General features: G+C 42.4%; 1 protein-coding gene across 1 annotated transcript in view; it reads left to right on the top strand.

The window, feature by feature from the left end:
- Positions 1-701: 701 nt before the first annotated feature.
- The window catches only part of SLC9A2 (solute carrier family 9 member A2), a 98,575-nt gene continuing 74,838 nt past the window's right edge, over positions 702-24,438 (top strand). Inside the window, exon 1 of the mRNA XM_080813993.1 lies at positions 702-1,309. Within this exon, the coding sequence (XP_080670119.1) occupies positions 1,018-1,309 (292 nt within the window). The 5' untranslated portion in view covers positions 702-1,017. The remainder of the gene's footprint in view (positions 1,310-24,438) is intronic.

The raw sequence follows: 24,438 nt of genomic DNA, 5'->3' as shown, positions 1-24,438 counted from the left end.
TTTTTTTTTTCTTTATCGTGACGGGGGACGTGGGGAAAAAAGGGGGAAGCGACGGTGGGACAGGGAGTGAGACCAGGACAAGGTGGAGGGAGAAAGGAAACGATTCCGTGGGAGCGTGGGTACACGGAGTCCCGCACAGGCAGCTTCGGCGCGCAGACAGAATGCCCCGTACAGTCCGCGACTTGATAACCCTAAGAAGGGGAACAAAATGAGGCTTTTCTCAACTTTCTGCACCCTCCACACAGCTCCACTGTGTGTCCCGGCCTCCTCAGCTCCCGGGCCGGGAGCTCCCCCACCCCCGCGGGGCCCGGCTTCCCTTCCCGACCCCGAGCCTGCGCCGCCTCCCCGCGTGGCCAGCGCACCCCGCGTCCCCTCGGAGGTGCCTGCGGGGGGGTAAGGCCGCGACGCGTGGGTCGCGCCGGCCCCTTCGCTGGAGGGACGCCCGACGCTGCCTCCGGGGCGGGGACAGCTCCGGCCACCTTGCGCGATTCCGCCCAGAGCTGGCTGGTTCCGGGGGTGGGGGGTCTGGGCGCGCTGTGCCGGCGAGAGGGGAGCGCGGCCCCGCGTCGCCCGCGGGCTCGGGCAGGTGCGCGGCGCGTCCGCCCCGCTCGCGTCCTCCCGCCCCGCGGCCCGGGCGCCGCGCCCGCCCCGCCCCCGCTCCGGCCCCCGCCCCCGGGCCGCCCCGGGCAGGGCCTGCAGCTGCGGCAGGCGAGCGGCGCACCGGGCATGGGTCGGCGGCCGGCGGCGGAGGGCGGCTGAGGGTGGCCGAGGGTGGCCGAGGGTGGCCGAGGGTGCGCGCCTGCCCCGGCGGTGTGGCGGTTCGCAGCGGGGACCGAGCCGTCGGCTGCAGAGACCCGGCTGCGCGACAGGCGGCGGGCGGCGGGCAGAGGATCTCTGTTCCGCACTGTGCGCGGCCGAGCGGGCGGCGCTGCCCGGGGAGCGATGCGCTGAGCGCGCGGAGGGCCGAGCGCGCGGAGAGCCGAGCGCGGGGTCGCCGGCGGCTCGGGGAGTCGACCCATGGAGCTCAGGAGCACCGGGCGGAGCCTGCGGCCGCCGCCGCCGCCGCTGCTGCTGCTGCTGTTGCTCCTGCAGGTGGCGGGGCCGGCGGGCACCCTGGCTGAGACCCTGCTGGACGCGTCGAGGGCCATGGGCGCCAGCTCCAGCCCGCCCAGCCCCGCGAGCGTGGTGGCTCCCGGAACGACGCCGTTCGAGGAGAGTCGACTGCCAGTGTTCACCCTGGATTACCCCCACGTGCAGATCCCCTTCGAGATCACCTTGTGGATCCTGCTGGCCTCCCTGGCTAAGATAGGTGAGCGAGCTGGACCCTCCAGCTGGGGTGAGGGCGATCCGGTGGGGAAGCGCGGGTGGGCGTCTGAGTCGAAAGGGACCCGGGGAGGAGCATTTTCAGGCTTTGATTCTGAAGTGGACATTGGCCTTGAAATAGCCCCAGACTATGAGCCCATCCAAACTCAGTGACTTGCTGCTTACTTTTGCCTCAGACGCCAAGTGGTACAGCCCTCTGCCAAAGCAGAGACCTGTTTACTGAGGGAGGAGGCGAGTGGGCTGAGGTTTAGTCCTGTCATTGGGAGAGAGGTGCAGGCTAGTGCAGAGGTTTTAATAGTCAAAGCCTTGGATGCTCTGGGGAGAAAGAGGCGCCTGGGCCAAGACACAGACCCTGCCATGCACCTGACTAATGAAGTGCCTGGTGGGGGGGGGGGGAACCTGGGACAACTGAGAGCCTGCAGCTGTGACAGGAACACCCTGTCTCCTCCCTCCTTTGGGCTGAGGCTGTCACTCTCCAGGAAGCTTTTTCTTAGGCGACTGAGGCCAATGAAGTGAGATGCATATTTAAAGACCATTAACCCACTTTTCAAGCTATCTCTTTAACTCGCATTTGGAAAGCAGAAGCTCAGAAGGTATTTTCTCATCTTCATCCCCCCCCCCGCCCCCATAAACTTTTGTTGTGATCATGAGGCTTTGCATTATTTTGATTTTATATTTTAAGTACTTTTTTCATTTTAAAATGTATCAACTACTGTTGTAAAGATTCAAAGAAGTTATTAGGTGGAGAGAATGTTTGCATTATTGCATATGTCTTCAGTATTTGTCCTGGGAAAAATCCTGTGCTGTGTGGTGAGGCAGGTCTCCATAAAGGATTGAAGACACCTTGCCTGTCATCCTCCAGCTTATTGATTGGTGGGAGAGGTGCCGCACACGCACCAGTGACCTTAGTACAGGAAAGTGCTAAGTAGTGTGACAGTATGGCAGTGTAGGGAGGCAGAAATCACTTCCTCATGCAAAGGAAGCATTTAAATGGGATTTTCAAGGATGACCAGGGTATAGTCAGTTGGAGAGGAAAAGGAATAATGTTCTAGAGAGGAATAAACAGAGGCATGAATTGGGGGGAGAGCACAAAGCAGTCCAAAGAGATGGGTTTGTACGATGGTGGAAATTGGGGTAGGTAAGCCTGATGTCAGATTAAATTAATTAGATTCTATTAATGATGACCAAAGGAGGCACATAATATTTAATGACTTTGCAGTCTGCCATTGCCTGGCTTTGACAGGGTTGTGCTAGTTGCATGTTTTAATTCCACCTGAGAAATGGAAACAGAGGAAATGGATTTTCCCATTTATCAAGTAGGTATGTGCATTTGCATAAATTCATTGCCTGTAATAATAAACTCAGGTGCTATGTCCTCCCATGGTCCTCACAACAGCCCTGCGGCGTGGGAAGGACAGTTATTAACCACCCCACCACCACACACACACGCTTGGTAGAGGTGGAAACTGAAGCTCCAGAGAGTTGATGTGAGTTGTCCACAGACACATAAAGTAGGGACCCAAATGCAGGCTCCTGGACTCTCTCTCTCCCAGCCTCCATCACTGGCCTGATGCGTTTGTGCCCTGTTTCCATGACTGCTTCTTGGTTGCCATTTCTATTCAATTACAACTCTTTGTTTTGATCTTCGCTCCTGATTATTTTAATCTAATTAATTACACTAATAACAGCCGCTGGTAGGCTCTTAAGTTCATTATCTCTAATTTTCACAACCATCCTGGGTAGGTATGATTACCCCGTTTCCTATACGGGGAAGCAGAAATGGGGAGGTTCCCTTGCTGGTGGGTGGGGAGCCAGAATTCCACCCAGGTCTGTCTGATGTCTCATCTTCGTGTCTCTCCTGGAGGCTTGTTTTGTCAGGAGGATTAAATGAGACTGCCTATGTTTAACATTCTTAGAAAATCCTGGGCATAGGGTAAGTGCAGAATAGTGTCATCACTAGGAGGAGTGGAAGAGGAACGGCAGTAACCTCATGGGGTGGGCACTGTGTTTCCTTTTCCACTGTGCTGGGCTACCTCCTGCCTTTCTCTGTTTCTGTTTTAGGCTCAGCTTTTTCCAAGTGCTCTTATTCTCTTTCTCATACTTGTTCTTTTTCTATCTTGATCTATTCATCTTGTTGGACCTTACTCTGTTAATTGTATGGTATCTTATTAAAAGGCTTGTTTGAGTTCATAGGTGTATTGATCTGCCCATGGGCACTTTTTTTTTTTTTTTTTAATCCAGATGTATTTACATTCCTTGGCACTTGCTGTTCTCCCAATCTTTTAGGTAACCCCCCCCCACCCCCAATTCTCAGCTTCACTGGCTACCATCTCCTCTTTCTCTCCTGCATCTGCATGTGACACAGAAATGGAAATAGTGTTCATGTCTCTGAACCAGAAGCGTTTGAGCAGAGAGACCCGAGTAGAGACTGCCATGCGTGGGTTGAAGGATATAGTTCCCAGAGTGGAAGGTATGGTTTTAGAATCCCAAAAGCTGGTCCTTGTGGTGTTTCTTAGGTTCTTCCTATATATAGTCCACCCCTATTCTCCTGCTGCAGCTCTATCTGTCCTTAGAGGTGCCTGGAAATGTGCAGATACCCCCCACCTTCTCCCCCAGGCCCTAAACTTTCTGTTGGCTTTGGGGAAGACTGTCCTTGTACTGAGGGTTGCCTTTCCAGCCCATTCAGCAGTATCTAGTCATTCTAAACTTTTGCACTGGAAAAACTTACTTTGGGGTGATTTATATGATTTAATTTGCTTATATTTGGGGCAGGATAACAAATTGAGCTGTGCCGGGGACTTGAGGTGATAAGATAACAGATGTGTTAACTCATGCGAAATGCCATGGTTTCTATTTGGGGCACTTTTATGCCCTGAACCAAGTGTGCCTGAACTTACCTGCCACAGAGAACATGGAGATACATTGCTAGTGATTAAATTGAACAAAGGTAACAGGTTGTCCCAAATAGAGGCTCCGAATCACATCCGAGGGAGGTTTAAATCATGCCGGACGGTGAATTCAGCATGGTTTACTAGATCGCAGCACAATATAATCTTAGAAATATTGCAGTCAGAAGTGAGCAAGTGCGGGACGCCTGGATAGCTCAGTCATTAGGCATCTGCCTTTTGCTCAGGTCATGGTCCCAGGGTCCTGGGATGGAGCCCCCATGTGGGTTGGGCTCCCTGCTCAGTGGGAAGCCTGCTTCTCCCTCTCCCTCTCCCCTTGGTTGTATTCCCTCTCTCACTGTCTCTCTCTCTCTGTCAAATAAATAAATAAAATAGTGGGCAAGTGAATTTCTGGCGGAGCGTTGAATGATTCAACTTCTTATTGTTTTTACTTGATTATCAGGGAAACTCAGTTTCTGAATTATTTGGTTTAAAAGAAATAATGATAATGTGATTGTACATGTAAAGTAGGTCAAATAAATAAAAGAACATAGAATTTAGTACAACCTTGAATAGTTTTTAAAATTTTGGCAAGAAACATTCCCTTGTTTTTCACTTAGATCCTTACATATGTGAACCTTTATTGTTCTTTATTTTGAATATTTATATTTCGAGTAACTGTTGATTTTTTTTTTAACAGCTATAAATGCACACCTTGCTTGGTAAATCCTATACACAGGGATGGAGTTCTGCAGCTTAGAATAATAGGTAGCCAAAGAATTAGAAAGAGAAAAATTTCTTGGAGTGTTCTAAGAGGGTCTTCTCTGATTTCCTTGCCCATGAAGTGGATCAGTGGGATTTGTCCTAAACTGGGTGAACTTGGGTATGTGTTCTACCTCTCTTCGAAGTTAAGGGGCAGAGCACTGGGTCCCTGCTGTTTAAAGCAACAGGACTCCCTTCTTTGTCCTCAGGGGTTTCCCAGATGTCCCCTCACTTATCTTGTCGTCTTGAGCTGGCCTGTTTTCCTCTTCCAGGTGTCAGCATGAATCCTGCCCTTTTCATTTCCTTTATACCTAAACTTGGGGTTAGGATGCAGAATTTTCCACTTCCCTCTACCCTGCTGTCTTGACATTAAATAAGTTGTAGTATTGTTGTAAGGAAAAGGCAAAGCAGTTTGGTCCATAAGGAGGGTTTCTCCTCTGGGGTCCAGTCTGTCCTGATTTGAAATATGAAACCAGGTAGTTTCTTCAGTTGATATCTATCTGTATCACCTGAGATCTGGATCTCTTAGAAGAACCTACCCTTGCCCTTGATCTGTTTCTCTTTGTTGTATTCGGTTATCCTCAAGCAGCAGCTGGTTGGTCAGGGGGTGAAGCTCATGATCTTCACCTGTTTGTGAACACTTCTGAAGCTAAGTCTTCCTGATGGCATGTGTTTGTCCTTAAGCTAAGAGTTTTGGTTCTTTTTGTCTCAAAGTTTCCATCTTTTCCCTTTGGGCTAACCAAAGGGTGAAAGATGACACAACAGCTTTCTGGTATTCTTTTCAAGATCATTTCAGGTGCCTTCTAGAATTTTATCACTCTAACAGAGGAATATTTTCTTACCTTTTCAAAGAATAACAGGTAAATTTTCACCAAAAATGTTACTCTCCGTAGCAACTTCCACCATGACAATAATTATCATCAATGGGATACATTTTTTTTTTAAACAGAATTCTTTCACATATTAGGAAGCCCTAAAATCATATAAAGAACTTTTTGTATAAATGTGTTTGTTCTTTGTAGGGTTGTAAAAATTCACCTGTAAAACCAAGTGAATTTGATTTGTATGGATAGATTTTCATCAGTGATTCAATTGCTTTTAAAGAACATAGTTCTGTTTGACTTATCTATTTCTTCTTCAGTCGACTTTAGTATTTGTGTTCTTATTTTTCTGAGAAATCATCATTTCATCTGAGTTTTTAAATTTATGGGAAGGACGTTATTTTCTATTTAAAATAATCTACTTTATCTGCATTTATTATTCTGCCTTTTTATTCCTAATACTGTTATTTTTGTTTTTTTTTACCTTCACCAAATTCTCAGACGTTTATCAATTTTATACTTTTTCAAAGAATTAGATTTTGATTGATTTCTAGTTTATCACTTCCTTCTCTTTATTATTTAGTTACTCCTACTTAATTGGTGTGTATTTTGTTATTTTTTTCCATTCCTGAATTTAGAGCTTAGCTCGTTAGTTATTGATTTTACTTGTTTTCTAATATGTCGATTCCCACCTTACAAGTGTAGTTAATCCCTGAAAGAACACTTATAGTTGAAAACAATAAAATATTAATATTATTAATTAATTATTAATTATATTAATATATTAATATTACTTTCAATAATTTCAGTGATGAATATTTTTATGAACTCTGCTCTAAAATTGGCATACCCTTACACTAAAATGACATCAGTCTTATTAAAATGGGCAAAACTCTTTCAGTAGTTTATTTTAATTATTATGACTCCTTTATTATTATTATTATTATTTTAGTTATTATAGCTCCTAAGAAGCCATTTCTTTTCATCAGTTTCTCCTAAATATGGCTATTTCCTTGTTTTTACTAAATTCAAAGCTATGATAAACAGACATTTAAGACTGGTACAATGCATAGTCATGATAATTCTAAGTTTATGTAAATTCATCTTTATTGCAAATTGCAACAATAAAGAGCATGACAGAGACTAAAGAATTCAGGGGAGAGATGGAGATGAAATTGTAGTTTCCTACGAAACTGCATGAAGTCATTATTGTTATCAATTGACAAACCATTATATTCTGAGAGAAGAGCTTAACCCACCAATATCAGTGATAAAGCTAGAAAGAAAACTGATGTATCTCATCAGGGGCACTCAGCCACTGATGTGTATAAAATCCAATTTAGTCTTCATGGAATCAAAGAAATGCCTCATGAGCTGAAATAGGAATATTAAAAGAAACTCTTCTTAAAGATGGTTTCTTGTGATCCAAATGGGTATATCTTTGAAGGATAGCAATATATGTATTGAAGGCTAGAAATACTATACTCTGTCCTACTTTAGTTGCATTGTACAGTTTTTTTTTAATTAATTAATTAATTAATTTAACAGACAGAGATCACAAGTAGGCAGAGAGGCAGGCAAAGAGAGAGGAGGAAGCAGGCTCCCTGCCCAGCAGAGAGCCCGATGTGGGGCTCGATCCCAGGACCCTGGGACCATGACCTGAGCCAAAGGCAGAGGCTTAACCCACTGAGCCACCCAGGCACCCCTGCATTGTACAGTTTTGATATGTTAAGTTTTCACTATTGTTAGTTCTCAGTATTTTTAAATTTCCTTGCGATTTTTAGAAAGGATTTTATTTATTTGTTTGTTTGTTTGTATGTTTATTTTTGAGAGAGAGTATATGAGCAGTGGGAGGGGCAGAGGGAGAGGGAAAGAATCTCTCAAGCAGACTCTGAGCTGAGTGTGAAGCCTGATATGGGGCTTAATCTCATGACCTGAGATCAAGACCTGAGCCCAAATCAAGAGTTGGTCCTTTAACCCACTGAGCCACATAGACAACCCCCAGCTTGTGATTTTTATTATTCTGGTCCAATAATTATTTACAGTGGTAGTTTATAGTTAGTAAACATATAGAGATATGTGGTTATTTTTTATTTTATTCATATCTTATTACAGTTTGTTTAGATAGGCCTGATACTGATTTTTGATATTGATTGGGATGTTCTCTGTGGTTTAATATGTGCTCCTTGTTTGTTTTTATTTAAATTTTAGTTAGTTAACATACAGTGTAATACTGGTTTTATGAGCAGAATTTAGTGGTGTATCACCTAATTTTATGGTCATTTTTAAACTGCATTTTCCACACTTGGCTTGAAAAAGATTATATATTCTCTGTTTGGTGCAGAATTTTATACAGGCACATGTGCACATACACAGACACAGACAGACACACACACACGCACTAGATTAAATTTGTAATTATGCTGTTCAGATCTCTAATAGAATTGCCAAGTTTTTTGGCTGTTTTATCTATTAGATTATATGGTACATTAAAATCAACCTCTAAGATTGTGATACCAATTACGGTTCATAATTTTGTTAATTTTTGCTTTGTATATTTTGATATTACTATTAGGTGCATATGAGTTTATTGTTATGTCTTCTGAGTGAATTTGTCCTTTAATTATTAAGTTATGAACTTCTTTATTTTCAATAATATTATTGTGGCTCATAGTCTATTTTTCTTTTATTACCATTGCTATTCAAAATAAAACTAGATTTTGCATATGTCTTTTTTTCTGTATCTGTTTTCCACATCTGTATTTTCCAGATGTATCTCTTTTTATAACATTACTATTAAATCAATTAATTTTCCTTTCTATATATTTTATTAAACCATCTATAACTGGATTTTTTTTGTCTTTACATTTTTTTTTTAAGATTTTTATTTATTTATTTGACAGAGAGAGATCACAAGTAGGGAGAGAGGCAGGCAGAGAGAGAGGAGGAAGCAGGCTCCCCACCGAGCAGAGAGCCTGATGCGGGACTCGATCTCAGGACCCTGAGATCATGACCTGAGCCGAAGGCAGAGGCCCAACCCACTGAGCCACCCAGGCGCCCCTGTCTTTACATTTTTAAAATGTCTGCAATTTCAAAAAGTACAGTTACATTCATTGTGAGTTATATATGTGGGCTTACTTTGTTCTTTATTTACTGTGCTTTTACTTGGTGTCTTTATAGTTTTCTTGTCAGGTTTTGGTTTAGTAATTTTTTTTTCATTTATTTTTTATTTATTATTATTATTTTTTTAAAGATTTTATTTATTTATTTGATAGAGATCACAAGTAGGCAGAGAGGCAAGCAGAGAGTGAGAGGGGGAAGCAGGCTCCCTGCGGAGCAGAGAGCCAGATGCGGGGCTTGATCCCAGGACCCTGAGATCATGACCTGAGCCGAAGGCAGAGGCTTTAACCCACTGAGCCACCCAGGCGCCCCTATTTTTTATATATTATTATACATTCTGTTTCTCTTCCTTTTGTGGTGACTCTTCAATTTTAATCTGATTACCAGATAGCAGGAGTCAGGCCAGGTTGCTTTGGCTCACATCTCAGTTACACTTTCCTACATATTTTGTAGTTGTATAATATTGTGTGCATAACTTAAACTCTCTGGGTTCAGTTGCTTTATTGGTTAAATGGGTAAATAAAAGTACCGATGTCATAGGCTGTTGTAAAAATTAAATTAGCTGATATCTGTAAAATCTTAAAATAACTTTTTGGAATGTGGTGAACACAGTATTTGCTATTTTATTATTGTTTTATCCACTTTTTGAATAATACTTAAACTATAGAATTTTTTTAACTGCTGTCTGTTGCAGAATTTTAATTTTTTGTGTTATAGTTCAGACTGGGTCTATATTTAACTTCTTCCAAATCAGATTTTAATTTTTAGACCTGATTTCTATTTAATTTCCTCCAAATTAGTTTTTAATTTTTATAGGCAGTGTTTACATTTGAAAACATGCTTGCCAATTTTTTTTATTACTTCTTCTGTCTCCCCCTTTTCCCCCAGATTGTTTCCTTTTTACTGAAATATGTTCTTTGATGGATACTTCAGGGAGGGCCTTTGATTGAGAAATTCTCTTGATCTTTGACAATGTCTTTAGTTTGATTACTCTCTTGAATGATTATATAACAGAGTATAGGGGTTGGAATATTACCTCTTAAAAGTTGGAAGACATTATTTCATTACTTTCTGACCCCTTTTGTTCCTAAGGAGAATTACGTTACTTTTCTCATTGCGCTTTGGAATTAATCTGTCTTTTCTGTTTACTTGTATTTAAGATTCTTCATTTGGTTATTTCTGATATTCGTCTGTTTCCTCAATATGTCTTGGTATTGATTTATTTTGTTTTTGCTTCTTGGATCTTGTGCTTCCATGTTTTCTACTGCTGTTTTCTTTTCTTTTTCTTCTCTATTTTCTATTTCTTAGCAATTTTATCAAATGTTTTTCCTAGTATCCCATTACTCTCAAAGTGTTTCTAATCTGTGCTTAACCTACTCATTGAATTTTTCATTTTAACTATATTTTCATTTATGCTGTTTGGCTCTTTGTTAAGTGGATCTCCTTTTTGTACATACTTTTCCACTCTTAATTAATTTTTATTTCTCCTTCTATTCTTTAATTTATTTAAACTATATTCATTTTATAGGTTTTTTTTAAAATTTTTCTGTTATTTTTAGCTGCTTCTAATTCTTATGTTTGTCACATTTACTGACTTTCCCTTTTGGATATTTATTTCCTTATATAGATTATATTTTTTGTTGTGAGCCTAGCTTCAGCAGGGGATGTTTACTTGGAAGTGGTTTGTTTCCCTTAAGTTATGAATGGTTCTTACAAAAATGGTTTTGAGTTTTCATGCTGGGACCCAGAGGTTTAGTGGGTGGCTTTTAGTACTAGTTTGGTTTTCCTATATGATTCAAGTGAACTTTATACCCGTATGTGGTATAAACCTGGAATTTTATACTTTGTAGGTAAATTTTCTTTCTACTCAAGGCTGTAAAGAGTTGATGTGTTTCCTTCTATTTTTCCTGGCTATAGGCATCTTTTAGTATTTATTTATTTGACACAATGTAGCTCTTTGAGACTCCGGAATTTATGCATGAATGCTTCCCTTACTGGTCTTATGTCAAATTTCTTGTGTTCATGTAGGTGTTCAAATACTGGGTCCTAGCACATAGGGCCAGTAACTTGTCTGGAATCCCCCTGGTTCATGGTGGCTTGAAATCCTACCGTCATCTCTTGCTTTGACTCCTCTCTTTATTTCTGGCCTTCCAGACATTTTCCTTCATCTTGAATGTGGCTTGATACTAATCTTACATGTTTGAAGTAAGAGGTGGCTTTATCTGTGTTTGCATTGTTGGATGGCTCAGTGACATTTTACTTGGCACTTCTTAAACAAATGCTTGCTATATGATGTTTAAAATCCATGGATATGTTCTGCTTATAGAATATCATAATGGACTCTCTTTAGTAATGTAAGGTGAATATAATAAGTGCTTTCCTAGTTTTTCTATGTGTAGGATGTGAAGATACGACTATTCTGGTTTTATCTTTTATGTTTTCATAGTTGGGTGGGAGAGAAATAATTGATCAGTTGAAGAAGTGTTGGACCTAAGTTTTGGAAAAGATGTCCTCCAGATTAGAAGCAGGAAGACCCTACTACAATTTGAGTTCTGCCATCAACTTTATTGTATGGCCCTACCAAGTCTTCAACTACTTGGTTCTCACATTTAATTAGTAGAAGTAGGGATATGTATCTGCCCCATCTATTTAACATTTCCACAGGGATAACATGAGATACTCTGTAGGGGAGGAAGTAATTTATGACAAAGATGTTACTTTTATATAGTGAAAGAAACTTAAGCCAAGAGAAGCATGTGTTTATTATATTAAAGTGACGTGCAGACATGGGCGTATTGTCATTCCAAATGAGGCATGCACAATTACAGGTTACTCTCTTGCAATTACATCTTTTAAATGTAATGAATCATAATTGATGTACTTCCTACAACAATCATGCACATTGTTCATCACCATCCAAGGGCTTTCTGATCTTGATTTGTAAAATTCATCCCTTGTTTGAAGGTGTATGTGTTCCTTTCCCTAGTCAATAATTCCAGGGGAGGGAATGGGAATTCCTTTGAAGGCTATGTGGCTGTGACATAATTGTATTTTAAAGGTGAGTTTCATGTTATTACTTAGCGTTGGCATGGAAAGGCTCAAAGTCAAATTCACAGATCTATTTAGAAATTTCAACTGAAAGTGAGATGGATGACACATGGCCACCCTCTCTATGTGAAAGTGCTCTAAAGAAGCTTCAAAAGTTTTGTTATCCATAGAAAGTCTCTCGTGTAGCCATGAGGCAGTGGAACAATTCTTTTGCCATATCCCTGTGACCCTTCCACTGGCGATTCTGCTGCTCCCTATTACGTACGAAGCTTCTTTCCTAGGGATCCTGGGGCTGGGGAATCTGATCTGTGTAATGCAGCCGAGCAGAGTCTTTTGTTGTGGCATGGGAGGGTGGAGATGGGTGGGCCTACGTAATCCCTCTCTCATGGTTTCATGAATAAAATAGCAATAGCTAACAAGGTTGAAGCATTATCCCATGCCAGGTATTTGAGCCAAGTGTTTTATACCCATTGTCTTATTTAATCTTCACAACAACTCAGGTTGGTAGGCACCATGATGATCCCCAGTTTAAAAAAAAATAGATGAGGAAATAGGTTGAGAGAATTTAGGTAACTCGTCCAGGGTATCACAGCTCTTAAGGGGTATAGGTGGGATCCGTGGCCAGTGTACCCCATCGCTCCACTGTGTTTCGCCCTGGAGAAGGATGTTAATATCTGTCTGTGGTCTCCAGAGCACCTTGATGTGCCTTATCTTAGACACTCTTAACCTTGATCTTGACTGTCAGATTTTCACCGTAAAATCAATGATAATTACATCCTGCCTACTTCACAGGATCATGGTGTGGACCAACTGAAATAATATAGGCAAGCACATTTGACTCCACAGTTAACATTAGACCAAGCTCACCACAACTCGGTGAACTGGTGGGATGGAGGGAAAGGTGGCGGAACTCATGCATGGTACCAGAGCTACAACTCAAGTCTAGGATTTCTGAATCTTGGTCTCGCTTTTGCCACCATGCACAGCTTAGGGAGTATAGAATTCTAGTGGTTTCGAAATGTAGATTTAACCTGTTAAGAGTCATGGGTGAAGTGTTCAACCCATAACCGGGGCTACTATGTAAATTTTAATAGGCCAAGTTCAACTTCCACAGGTTGACAGGGTAGAAGGTATTAAATCTGTTTTCTGTTGCACGCATATGCACATGTGTTGACTTGCACACACACATGTGCATGTGCATCTGGCAGACATATAGGTACACATAAATGACAGTCATTAGGACAGAAGCTCCATGAGGGAAGGGACTTTTCTCTCTGACTCATTGTCCAGAATGGTGCGTGGCGTGTAGCAGGTACTGAATAAATAAGTACGGAGAAAACAAATAACTAAATAACATTTAGAGACACGTTTGCTTTCACCTCAGCTTAATCATATGGCAGTTAAGGTAACCGTGCATCCTGGTTGTCCGTGATAGCCACTATCTGTGTTATCCAAGCACCCGTATTAATAGTGTGTCCTTCACTCTCACATACCCTCATTTATATCATCCTTTATCTGGCCACTCTACTTATAGTGCCTATACTACTCTTGCACATACTTTGAGTGATAACCTCAGCTCTGTCATCTAAAATCTGAGCTATACAGCTCTACCACTTGTTAGGTGTGGAGTTTGGGTGAGTTAGTAAGCCTCTATAACCTCAATTATTTCATCTGTAAAATAGGATAATGATAGTGGCTTCCTTATTAGGTTGTCGTGAGGGTAGAGTTAATGCAGGTAGAAAACTTGCCACCTTCAGACCTTAGATATGTGGCTAGCCCTTGCATAAGAACAGAGGTCTTGCTTTCTCCTCCAAAGCATAATGGCATTGCACCAAGAAGGTCTGTTCTGTCCAGTTATTAACCTGTAGCAAGTTGTTTGATCACCTGGATGGTCCTGTCTCCTACTGTTGGTGTTATGTCTGGGGTTCCCTCTAAATCACGCACATTTCATTTTTCGTTGTTGCATAAGTTAAAAAAAAATCTATCTGCTTTTGTAAGTTAATTTTCAATGGAAAAGAAAGGGGGTGCACACCCTTTGTCCCAGGTTCCTGTGTTGGAAACTACAGGGGGAACAGCCAGGTGTAATAGGCGGGAGGCTAAAGAGAGGACCAGCACAGAAGGCTCTTTCCAGTGAGACCTTCTCTGTAGGAGCGAGCTCTCTTCTTGACCCTCCCCATAACCCTCTCTGAGCTGCTGGGTATACTCAGTATCCTCCGGGTCAGTTCACACACAAGCCGGGGTGGAAATGTGCGTTTCAGCGGATCTTTTTCAAGTCCCTTTGTACTTTTTTTTTTTTACAAACTGTGTTTCTTTAGGAATCGAGGCAGAAGAGAGTTTTAAAACAAAGCGCTGCCCAAAGTAATTGTTACTGCTTAAAAATGGTCACCTGGCCCTCCTATCACCAGTATTCTAAGGCAGAATCACACACTGGCCGACTGTCCATTTTCTCAAACAAAAGACCCGAATGGTATGGAGAACGGAGAATGAGAAATTGTGGCCCCTCCTTTCCATACGATTGAAACGTGTGGTCTTCATGTTTGGTAAACATACACCGTTCATGTCAACCGATCTTAGGAGAATGGCATCATTCCTTATGCTCTGCTGACCTGTCTGGAAGGATATGAAAATGCTGCTTCTGGCTCAAGGAGCTCCCATCTTTAAGGGAACTAGGAAATGTACATATGCCTGCGTGTAATAGCTCCTGCCCCAGTCTCTCTGGGTCCTGCTGTGCAGCCTTATGCCAGCACCTTGATCACTATCTGACATGTATTTATTTATTCATTAGTCACCTGGGTGTGCTCGCTGTCCCTCCTTCTCAAGTCAAGGCTCTGGGGATGGGGGCCTTGGTTCTTTTGTTTTTGTCGACATCTGTGGAGCTGAGGAAGCAGGCACTTAAAACTAATGATGTCTACATTCTTAGTACTCTTTTGTATTCTATATATTTCAGCTCTTTCACATTTAAAGTCTCTTTTGATGCTCTCAAGAGCCTTCATTTGGTTTTGCCTTACTGCTGACAGTCATCATTCATTCGCACGCTTACATTCTAAGTTCAGTTGTGAGTGCTAATGGTTTTGCTAAAGCGATTTGGTTGATAAGGTAGCTAATTTATGTATTTAATGGCTTTACTCCTTCTGCTGTGATTTTTATTTTTGTCTTTCTTTTCACTTGGTCTTGATGTCTCAATTCTGTGGGTTTTTTTTTTTAATTTTTTGAAAAGATTCTATTTTTATTTGAGAGAGAGGGAAAGGGAGAGCATAAGCAGCGGGGCAGAGGGAGATCGAATCTGAAGCAGACTGTGCGCTGAGTGCAGAGCCCAGTGCGGGGCTCGATCTCATGACACTGAGAGCATGACCTGAGCCAAGACCAAAAGTCGGACGCTTAACTGACTGCGCCACTCAGGCACCCCTCAATTTTGTCTTTTGAGGCCACTGAAACCAGGGAAGTTACTGTTATTCCTGAATCTCTGAACAAACATGTGATTGGCAGGACTCCGGTCTTTCATTTTTTCCACTAAATATGTTAGTAGCATTGATTATTATTTTAATAAAATGTAATGATTACGACAATGGTAGGGCCATAGAATTCTTCAGATATCGACATCTTCAGAATTGGAACCCCTTTGGTCTTTGCAACAATAAGCGAATGGAAAGACACATGGAAGGGCAGAGACCACCGAGTTGGTAATCAGAAGCTGGAGAGGAGGCACAATGAAGGAAAATAGGATGATTCTGGTAAGTTTAGAAAATAGTATAATTTACCAAATAGGGTAGTTTCTTAATTTAGCTCTAGCCACCCGGGTGCACGCAGACCCCGTCTGTGTAAATAACTGGGGACTGCAGCTAAGTGTTAGCAGCCACTTAATTGAAAAATGAAATTAGGTAGCAATTACTGGTGATTGTGGGTTCCTCTACTATACTTTGATCTCTTTATTTTAAGCAAGTGGTAAATTTGCTTGGAAGGCAGGCTCTCCCAAGAATAAAAAACCAAACAGAACATAAAACTCCAACGCAAGGTGGTTGTGTGGGTGGGGTAGGCTCCCTGGATAAGCGTGTACAACTTTAATGATCGGTGGGCAAACAACAAAACCCAACTTGGCATAAATCATTTACTAACACAGGGGCTGAAAGAATGACAAAGCTGGGGATTTAACATCTAGCCTGGGGTGAAAGAAAAAAAAAAATGCTTTTGACTGTTGACCTGCATGGAAAGTTTTGACTCTCATTTACAGTAGACCAGAGTCCTGGATCCTGGTGTCGCCTCTCTGTCCCTCTTCCTGATCTGCAGAGTGTCTATTCAGAAACAGTCTGCAGAGCCTAACGACTCCCTGGGATTCTGTCATTCCCCCTAAATAATGCCTACACCCAGGGAAGTCTTTACCCTCAGAACAATCTCTTTCATTCTACCCCTTCCTCCACCGACCCCCTTCATCAAAGGGGGTTGCTTAAATGGAAAAAGAAAAAAAAAAAAAGGAACAGGTGTGGGCCGAGAGCCACAGGGGCCGGTGAAGCTTGGTAAAGTTAAAGATGTTTGGAATCTGAGGCCATGAAGTTTGCTTCAGAGCCGAAGCATCTCTACCGGCAGTCCTGACAGATTCAGAACGAGCCCTGTGATGACTCTCCGTGTACTTCACCAGAAACCCGAGTCGAGGACTTTTCTGAAGAAGAATTCTCTGCGTGTCCAAGGGCCGCACTCATCATTTTAACAGCCTGGATCTTGTTTCCCACCTGGCTACATTAGAAATTCCCCTGGCACCTGCGGGTTACTTTACTTGGCACGGGGAGGCCCATACTTCACACCCAGACATAAAATATGCGAAAATACTTGGGGCACCCTCCAGGGTTGTCGTTATTTCCTGGTCCAGGGTTGCGGCCTTGGTGGGCCGTGAGGGCGCCCCCAGACCGCTTTGTTTCTGGGCTGTGTGGGCGGTGCGGCGTGTCTCCTCACCTTGGCAGCAAGGTGCTTGTGGAAAAAAGTTTGTAAAACTCCTAGGACATGATCCGAGCCTGCTGATGGCAAGAACTGACCATCTTTGGAATTCCTCCCGGCCCATTCCACCTGTAGCTGCAGAAAGAAGACGTGACGCTTTACAAGGAAATAATCCAAGAGGGTCTTCTCCATCCGGAAGATCGAGAAGGTGAAGTACAGAAGTGGTTTTGATCCTCTGAAAGCCTGTTAGTGGTACGCTCGCTGATATAAAATTGAAAACCATGAAAAACTAAAGAAGAAGCGAGAAACATTATTTGTAGGAAAGCACAGTGTTTATTTATTATTTGTTCTTTTCTTCACTGGCTTTCCTCACTCTCCAAGCACAATTTCTTCCTTAATCTTGAAAAGGAAGAAATGGATCCACTTTTTACAAGATCATTAGGCAAAGTAATTGTGGTAGGTATGCTTTGCAGAGATGCTAATTAGCTGGGCTCTAGCACGACACTCTCTTAAAATTGCTGGAAAAAAACCATAAGCTTTTTTTTTTTTTGTCCCAGAAGTCACCACTGGGCTGTCGGGGCCTGCGATGGTCACATCACCGGAATCGCTTTTATAGAAATAAACTGATGGACAGTAGGCTGGCTGTTAAGGCGGAAGCCAGGGAGCTGCCTCCATGGAAGTTTTCTGTTTTACGCCGTGTGTCGTGTGCTTGCCACTGTGGTTCAGCCTCCTTCCCAGCCAGGAGAACTTCTTTAGTCACTGGCCTGCCCCAAATGGACTGGGGCAGCGAAGCGTGGAGAGACCCTGGGCCTTTTTGCTCACCCTCCAAGCTCCTGAGAGTGGAGGGATCTGGGGCCAGGAGCATCTTTCTGGGCCACCCCTTACTGCTCTGCGTATAGTGCTCCTCAAACCCTCTTCCTGTGGAACCAAAACATTATCATTTGAAGGGATGGCTTGCATTCTTTCAGTTTGCAACCCCCATTGAAATCCGGAGAGAGAATAGTCTTCTCTTGTTTCCACAGCAGATTTCTGAGAGCCCCACCTCCAGTTGTATCTGCCTTTGGCCCCAGTGTGTAGGTCTTCTGCGGGACATGATATTCTCAGTCAGCATTGAATACAGTGTCTTCCATGAAGCAGGGCAAGCCAGAAGGACTTATGGTGACTCTTGTGGGTGTGTCTACGTGTGTGACACAGGCCCCATATGCACACACACACACTTTTTTTTTCCTTAAGATTTTTATTTATTTATTTGACAGAGATCACAAGTAGGCAGAGAGGCAGGCAGAGAGAGAAGAGGAAGCAGGCTCCCTGCTGAGCAGAGAGCCCTATGCAGGGCTTGATCCCAGGACCCTGAGATCACAGCTGAGCTGAAGGCAGAGGCTTTAACCCACTGAGCCACCCAGGCGCCTCACACACACACTTTTTAAGTCAGTTATGAGCCATCACAAAGTTGCTAGTTAAAAACTAAATATGAAATGTCTGTTTGTGGATGTTTGCCTAGTCTACTCGGCAAAAATACTTTTCCAGCCTCATGGTGATAGGCTAAGTCTTTTGGCCCAACTTGTAGAAAGGAAGCTATAATACTGAAAATTGATCTTATCTTGGCAAGTGCCCAGGAATGCCAGTAATGAGTCTGAGCGTGAAGAAAGGGCTTAATGCATTTGGTAGTGAGGCAAGGGTGGGCATGAATCCAGTCCTAGGCCCAGTCCTGGCTTGGGGGTCAGATAGGATTCAGCTGTCTTCATTGGAAAGGAAAGTCCAAGGCCCACAGTACACCCCAGAAGTTCTCTCAGCTTGCAGAAGCAAATGTCACCAACTCTCAGTGTGCTGCTTAGAGCCTGTCAGGGAACTCACCCATTGACAGAAACCTGCCGTGGGGCCCCAAAACAGGGAGGTACCCCTAAGGAGCTGAGCCCTACGCACTTGCTTAAGAGATGGAAAGCCAGTTCGTAAGCATGGAATCTCAGCCCCTCTCACGCTGCCTCTGACCTTTAGTGAAGTCACGCATTAACTTCATTATCTACGAAAGGTAAACTCTGCCAAGAAATCAGATGTTATCCTGACAGTTGTTAAACAATGGAAATGTTGCTTCCCTTCGCTAAAGCATGTCTTGTCATTCTCAATAAGACAGTCTGGTCTCAGGGACTCAGTAGATGATCAGGTCCCATACAAGAGGCGCTTTCCTTTAAAAATGTGTCTGTGAATAAAATAAGTGATTTTAACAGTTTTAAAGATAATAAAATGGGGTGCCTGGGTGGCTCAGTGGGTTAAGCCTCTGACTTTGGCTCAAGTCATGATCTCAGGGTCCTGGGATCGAGCCCCGAATAGGGCTCTCTGTTCAGTGGGGAGCCTGCTTCCCCCTCCCTCTCTGCCTGCCTCTCTGTCTACTTGTGATCTCTTTCTCTGTGTCAAATAAATAAAAATCTTAAAAAAAAAAAAGATAAAAACAAGTCAGGTTATTGTGCTGTTGTTCACTGAGCATCATTTAGAATAAACCCGTAGGAGTATTGGCATAATAAACACACGTCCTGTGGCAGATTGGAAAATCATGTCGCCATCACGTCGGCATGTTAGACCTCATTCAGCCGTGTCTGTTCTTTGATATTTTGCTATGGGCATTTTTTGTAGAAATTTGTTATTTGACACTTTGCATTGCAGAAAATTCTGATTTTTTTTTTCTTTTTATTTTTGGACAGCCCATGCTTTGCACATTTTATGGTTCTTGATCATTTCACCATAAATACGTTTGCCACAAGCATTTTTTTTTAATTTTTTATTTATTTTCAGCGTAACAGTATTCATTGTTTTTTCACCACACCCAGTGCTCCATGCAATCTGTGCCCTCCCTAATACCCACCACCTGGTTCCCCCACCCTCCCACCCTGCCCCTTCAAAACCCTCAGGTTGTTTTTCAGAGTCCATAGTCTCTCATGGTTCACCTCCCCTTCCAATTTCCCTCAACTCCCTTCTCCTCTCCATCTACCCTTGTCCTCTATATTATTTGTTATGCTCCACCAATAAGTGAAACCATATGATACTTGACTTTCTCTGTTTGACTTATTTCACTCAGCATAATCTCTTCCAGTCCTGTCCATGTTGCTACAAAAGTTGGGTATTCGTCCTTTCTGATGGAGGCATAATACTCCATAGTGTATATGGACCACATCTTCCTTATCCATTCATCCGTTGAAGGGCATCTTGGTTCTTTCCACAGTTTGGCGACCGTGGCCATTGCTGCTATAAACATTGGGGTACAGATGGCCCTTCTTTTCACTACATCTGTATCTTTGGGGTAAATACCCAGCAGTGCAATTGCAGGGTCATAGGGAAGATCTATTTTTAATTTCCTGAGGAATCTCCACACTGTTCTCCAAAGTGGCTGCACCAGTTTGCATTCCCACCAACAGTGTAAGAGGGTTCCCCTTTCTCCACATCCTCTCCAACACACATTGTTTCCTGTCTTGCTAATTTTGGCCATTCTAACTGGTGTAAGGTGGTATCTCAATGTGGTTTTGATTTGAATCTCCCTGATGGCTAGTGATGATGAACATTTTTTCATGTGTCTGGTAGCCATTTGTATGTCTTCCTTGGAGAAGTGTCTGTTCATATCTTCTGCCCATTTTTTAATATGATTATCTGTTTTGTGTGTGTTGAGTTTGAGGAGTTCTTTATAGATCCTGGATATCAACCTTTTATCTGTACTGTCATTTGCAAATATCTTCTCCCATTCCGTGGGTTGCCTCTTTGTTTTGATGACTGTTTCTTTTGCTGTGCAGAAGCTTTTTATCTTGATGAAGTCCCAGAAGTTCATCTTTGCCTTTGTTTCCTTCGCCTTTGGAGACATATCTTGAAAGAAGTTGCTGTGGCTGATATCAAAGAGGTTACTCCCTATGTTCTCCTCGAGGATTCTGATGGATTCCTGTCTCACGTTGAGGTCTTTTATCCATTTCGAGTTTATCTTTGTGTACGGTGTAAGAGAATGGTCAAGTTTCATTCTTCTACATATAGCTGTCCAGTTTTCCCAGCACCATTTATTGAAGAGACTGTCTTTTTTCCACTGGATATTTTTTCCTGTTTTGTCAAAGATTATTTGACCATAGAGTTGAGGGTCCATATCTGGGCTCTCTACTCTGTTCCACTGGTCCATGTGTCTGTTTTTATGCCAGTACCATGCTGTCTTGGTGATCACAGCTTTGTAGTAAAGCTTGAAATCAGGTAACGTGATGCCACCAGTTTTATTTTTGTTTTTCAACATTTCCTTAGCAATTCGGGGTCTCTTCTGATTCCATACAAATTTTAGTATTATTTGCTCCAGCTCTTTGAAAAATACTGGTGGAATTTTGATTGGAATGGCATTAAAAGTATAGATTGCTCTGGGCAGTATAGACATTTTAACGATGTTTATTCTTCCCATCCAAGAGCATGGAATGGTCTTCCATCTTTTTGTGTCTTCTTCAATTTCTTTTAGGAGTGTTCTGTAGTTCCTCGAGTACAGATCTTTAACCTCTTTGGTTAGGTTTATTCCGAGGTATCTTATGGTTTTTGGTGCTATAGTAAATGGAATCGATTCTCTAATTTGCCTTTCTGTATTTTCATTGTTAGTGTATAAGAAAGCCACTGATTTCTGGACATTGACTTTGTATCCTGCTACATTACTGAATTGCTGTATGAGTTCTAGTAGTTTGGAGGTGGAGTCTTTCGGGTTTTCCATATAAAGAATCATGTCATCTGCAAAGAGAGAGAGTTTGACTTCTTCCTTGCCAATCTGGATACCTTTTATTTCTTTTGCCACCTGTCTAATTGGCCTTAAGGCAGTTTTGCCATAAAAGAGAAAATCACGAAAAATAACAGGAACATTCAGTAAAGAAGACATAATGAAACATGAAAAAATTAATTAAAGTGCCATAAGGATATTTGCCATAAAAGCGAAAGCCGTGAAAAATAAAACAGGGACGTTTTAAAGGATATAATTAAACATGAAAAAAATGAATGATAAAATTCATTGTTAATGTCTTCCTTCATTTGGAGAAGTGTCAGTTTTCCAAATACTAGGATGCACATTTGTAACTGAGCTTTTGTATTGTGCTATGAAAGGCTTCTACACTCCTATTCATTCCTGACATATTGTCACATGTCCGTTCAAGAGACGTTCCAGAGTTCTGTGGGAGATGTGTAAGACATATTAATGCTGTAAAGCATTTTTAACAGAGCTTTGTTACCAATGTAACCGATGTATTGTTTTCTAGTATAGTATGCAATCCAGGTTTATATTGTCTTATTTCACACTTCCAGGAGGTTTTATCACCGTATTTTTCTATTGAGTTGATACATACTAGTTATCATCCACTATTGAAGACCGCCATGACCACTCATCACTGTATAGAACACGATAAGCTCTAGCCAAGAGTAATGTAATCAGTAATGTAAAAATGGGAACTTTGTCAGTGGAGTAATAAAACCAAAGCGCCAATCCGTTCTGTGTTTCAGAGCAGAATTGCCTTATGGTCAATTACTTAGCCGTGAAAATGTTTGGAAGTGAAAATGCTTGTGGCCAAGATGTCCACGGTGAAAATCCCAGATACACGTTTCACATCCCCACTCTGAGAGCTGCTTGTCAAAGACCCCGTTCGGAGGCTGTGGGTCAGCTGATCAGTTAGTTATTTAGGAATATGTGCATGGTGGCAGCACCTATCAGCAGAGATCAGTTTGAGCCACATCTTTTCATACTTGTTTGCTTAGCAGTGTTTATGTAGCTATATCAATATTTCCTTTTGCTGTGCCATAATCATTTTCTAAGAACAAGTAGGAAAGTGAGAACCAAAAGTGAAGATTGTCTTCTATTGTGGGAAAAGATGCGTAACATAAAATTTACCATATTCACCCAAACAAGTACAATTCGGTGGCCTTAAGCACATTCACAGTACTGGACGATCATCAACTCTGTCTTTCTCCAGAACTTCTCCATCTTCCCAAACAGAAACTCTGCTCAGGAAACAGTAACTCCTGGTCCTCCCAGACCCTGGGAACCTCTGTTCTTCTTTCTGTCTCTACGAATTCATCTCTAGGTACTTCATGTAGTGGAATCATACAGCAGTTGTTCTTTTGTGTTCGGTGGAAGTGAAGATTTTAAGGAGAAACAGCATAACTCTTACAACATAAGCAAAATTGAGGCAGAGGTAGTAGAAGTCACCATCAGTGATGAAAGCATAAGCCTTTAGGGTAATCAGATACAGACCAGTTGGCTGGGCATTTAGTGGTAAATAAAATAACAAAACTGCAGATTATAGAAGATGATAGGAAAGTTAGAGCTAAGAATGTGAGCCAAGGCTGTGATAAGAGGTGAGGCCCATGATCTTTGCTTTCAGATGCTTGAACCCCAGCAACAGCACCCATGGGGGCGGGGTGGGGTGCGTTTTCCCGGTGTGCCTCTCCGTGGGCATGGAGAAAAGCCCTTAAAGGAGAATAGCCAGATCAAAGGGAAGGTAAAGAACTTCTCTCTCTCTTGCCACATTTGTCCCCCTGCTACAAACTCTGGGCCAGTGGGACTGCAGAATAGAGAAAACCTTGCCTCTACCCTAAGAAAATGTTCTAGTAGGTGCAGCAGACCCTCAGGTAGATCTGGGAGCGCTAGTGCAATAAGTAGTCTGCTAAAGGCATCAGCATAGTATGGCTGAGAACAGAGAGCCACGTGAGCCACTTGCTGTCCTCTCAAAGCATGTTGTTCAGGTCTTGGATGAAGAGCATTCCTTTTTCATCATATTGTTGCCTGCGTTGGGTGGTCCTACTTCCCAATACCTTGAGGTAACTCCAAATTTTGGAGGACAAAGCCTAGGTCATGATTACTCTCACCCTCTCTTGGGTTTCTTGCAGTGCCTCCTAGAAGCCACACTTTGGTGCCTACCTTAGTGAGCTTTGCACACATTGTTCCCTCTGCTTGGAAGCCCCTCCCACACCTCTTGGCTATGACAGTTCCTACCCTCAGTTCCTTAAGGAACTCCTCTCCAGTGAGACATATCAGAGTAGAGACTTATTGTGGTTCCGCTGTGACTCACATTTCCCTTTCCGTAACAAGCACGACATTTGTAATGACTTCTTTGACATCCTTTTTCCGTGTGGATGGTATAAACTCCATGGAAACAGAGCCATTATCTTGCTGTGTCTCTAGTGCCTTGTACACTTGATAATGATGGGTGCTTGGAAATACATGTGGGTCAATCAATGAAAGAATAAGTGATCATGTAAGTTATTTCTCAGGTTTTAGGATGGATGAATATTTTCTTTTGCATTTATTTTTCTGTAATATACATGACTTCCACCTAATGATTTACAGGCTTTTCAATCATTTCTCCAACATATGTGTCTCGAGTACCAACGTGGGGTTTTAAAAAGCGAGGAGGCCACCTTTCTGCTATCTAGGTACTTTTTTTGCATGGTAGTTATGACTTGGTATTTGAAATCAGGATTTTATAGATGATCTTTATCAAGTTCAGAAAGTTCCTTCTATTAGTAATTTGCAGAGGGTCTGTATGATGGACGGATGTTTAATTTTTGCT

Source organism: Martes martes, assembly GCF_963455335.1.
Source record: "Martes martes genome assembly, chromosome: 9".
In the NCBI taxonomy this organism is placed as follows: Eukaryota; Metazoa; Chordata; class Mammalia; order Carnivora; family Mustelidae; genus Martes; species Martes martes.
Note: the sequence above shows the minus strand (reverse complement) of the source record. Positions and strands in the feature narration are given on the sequence as shown.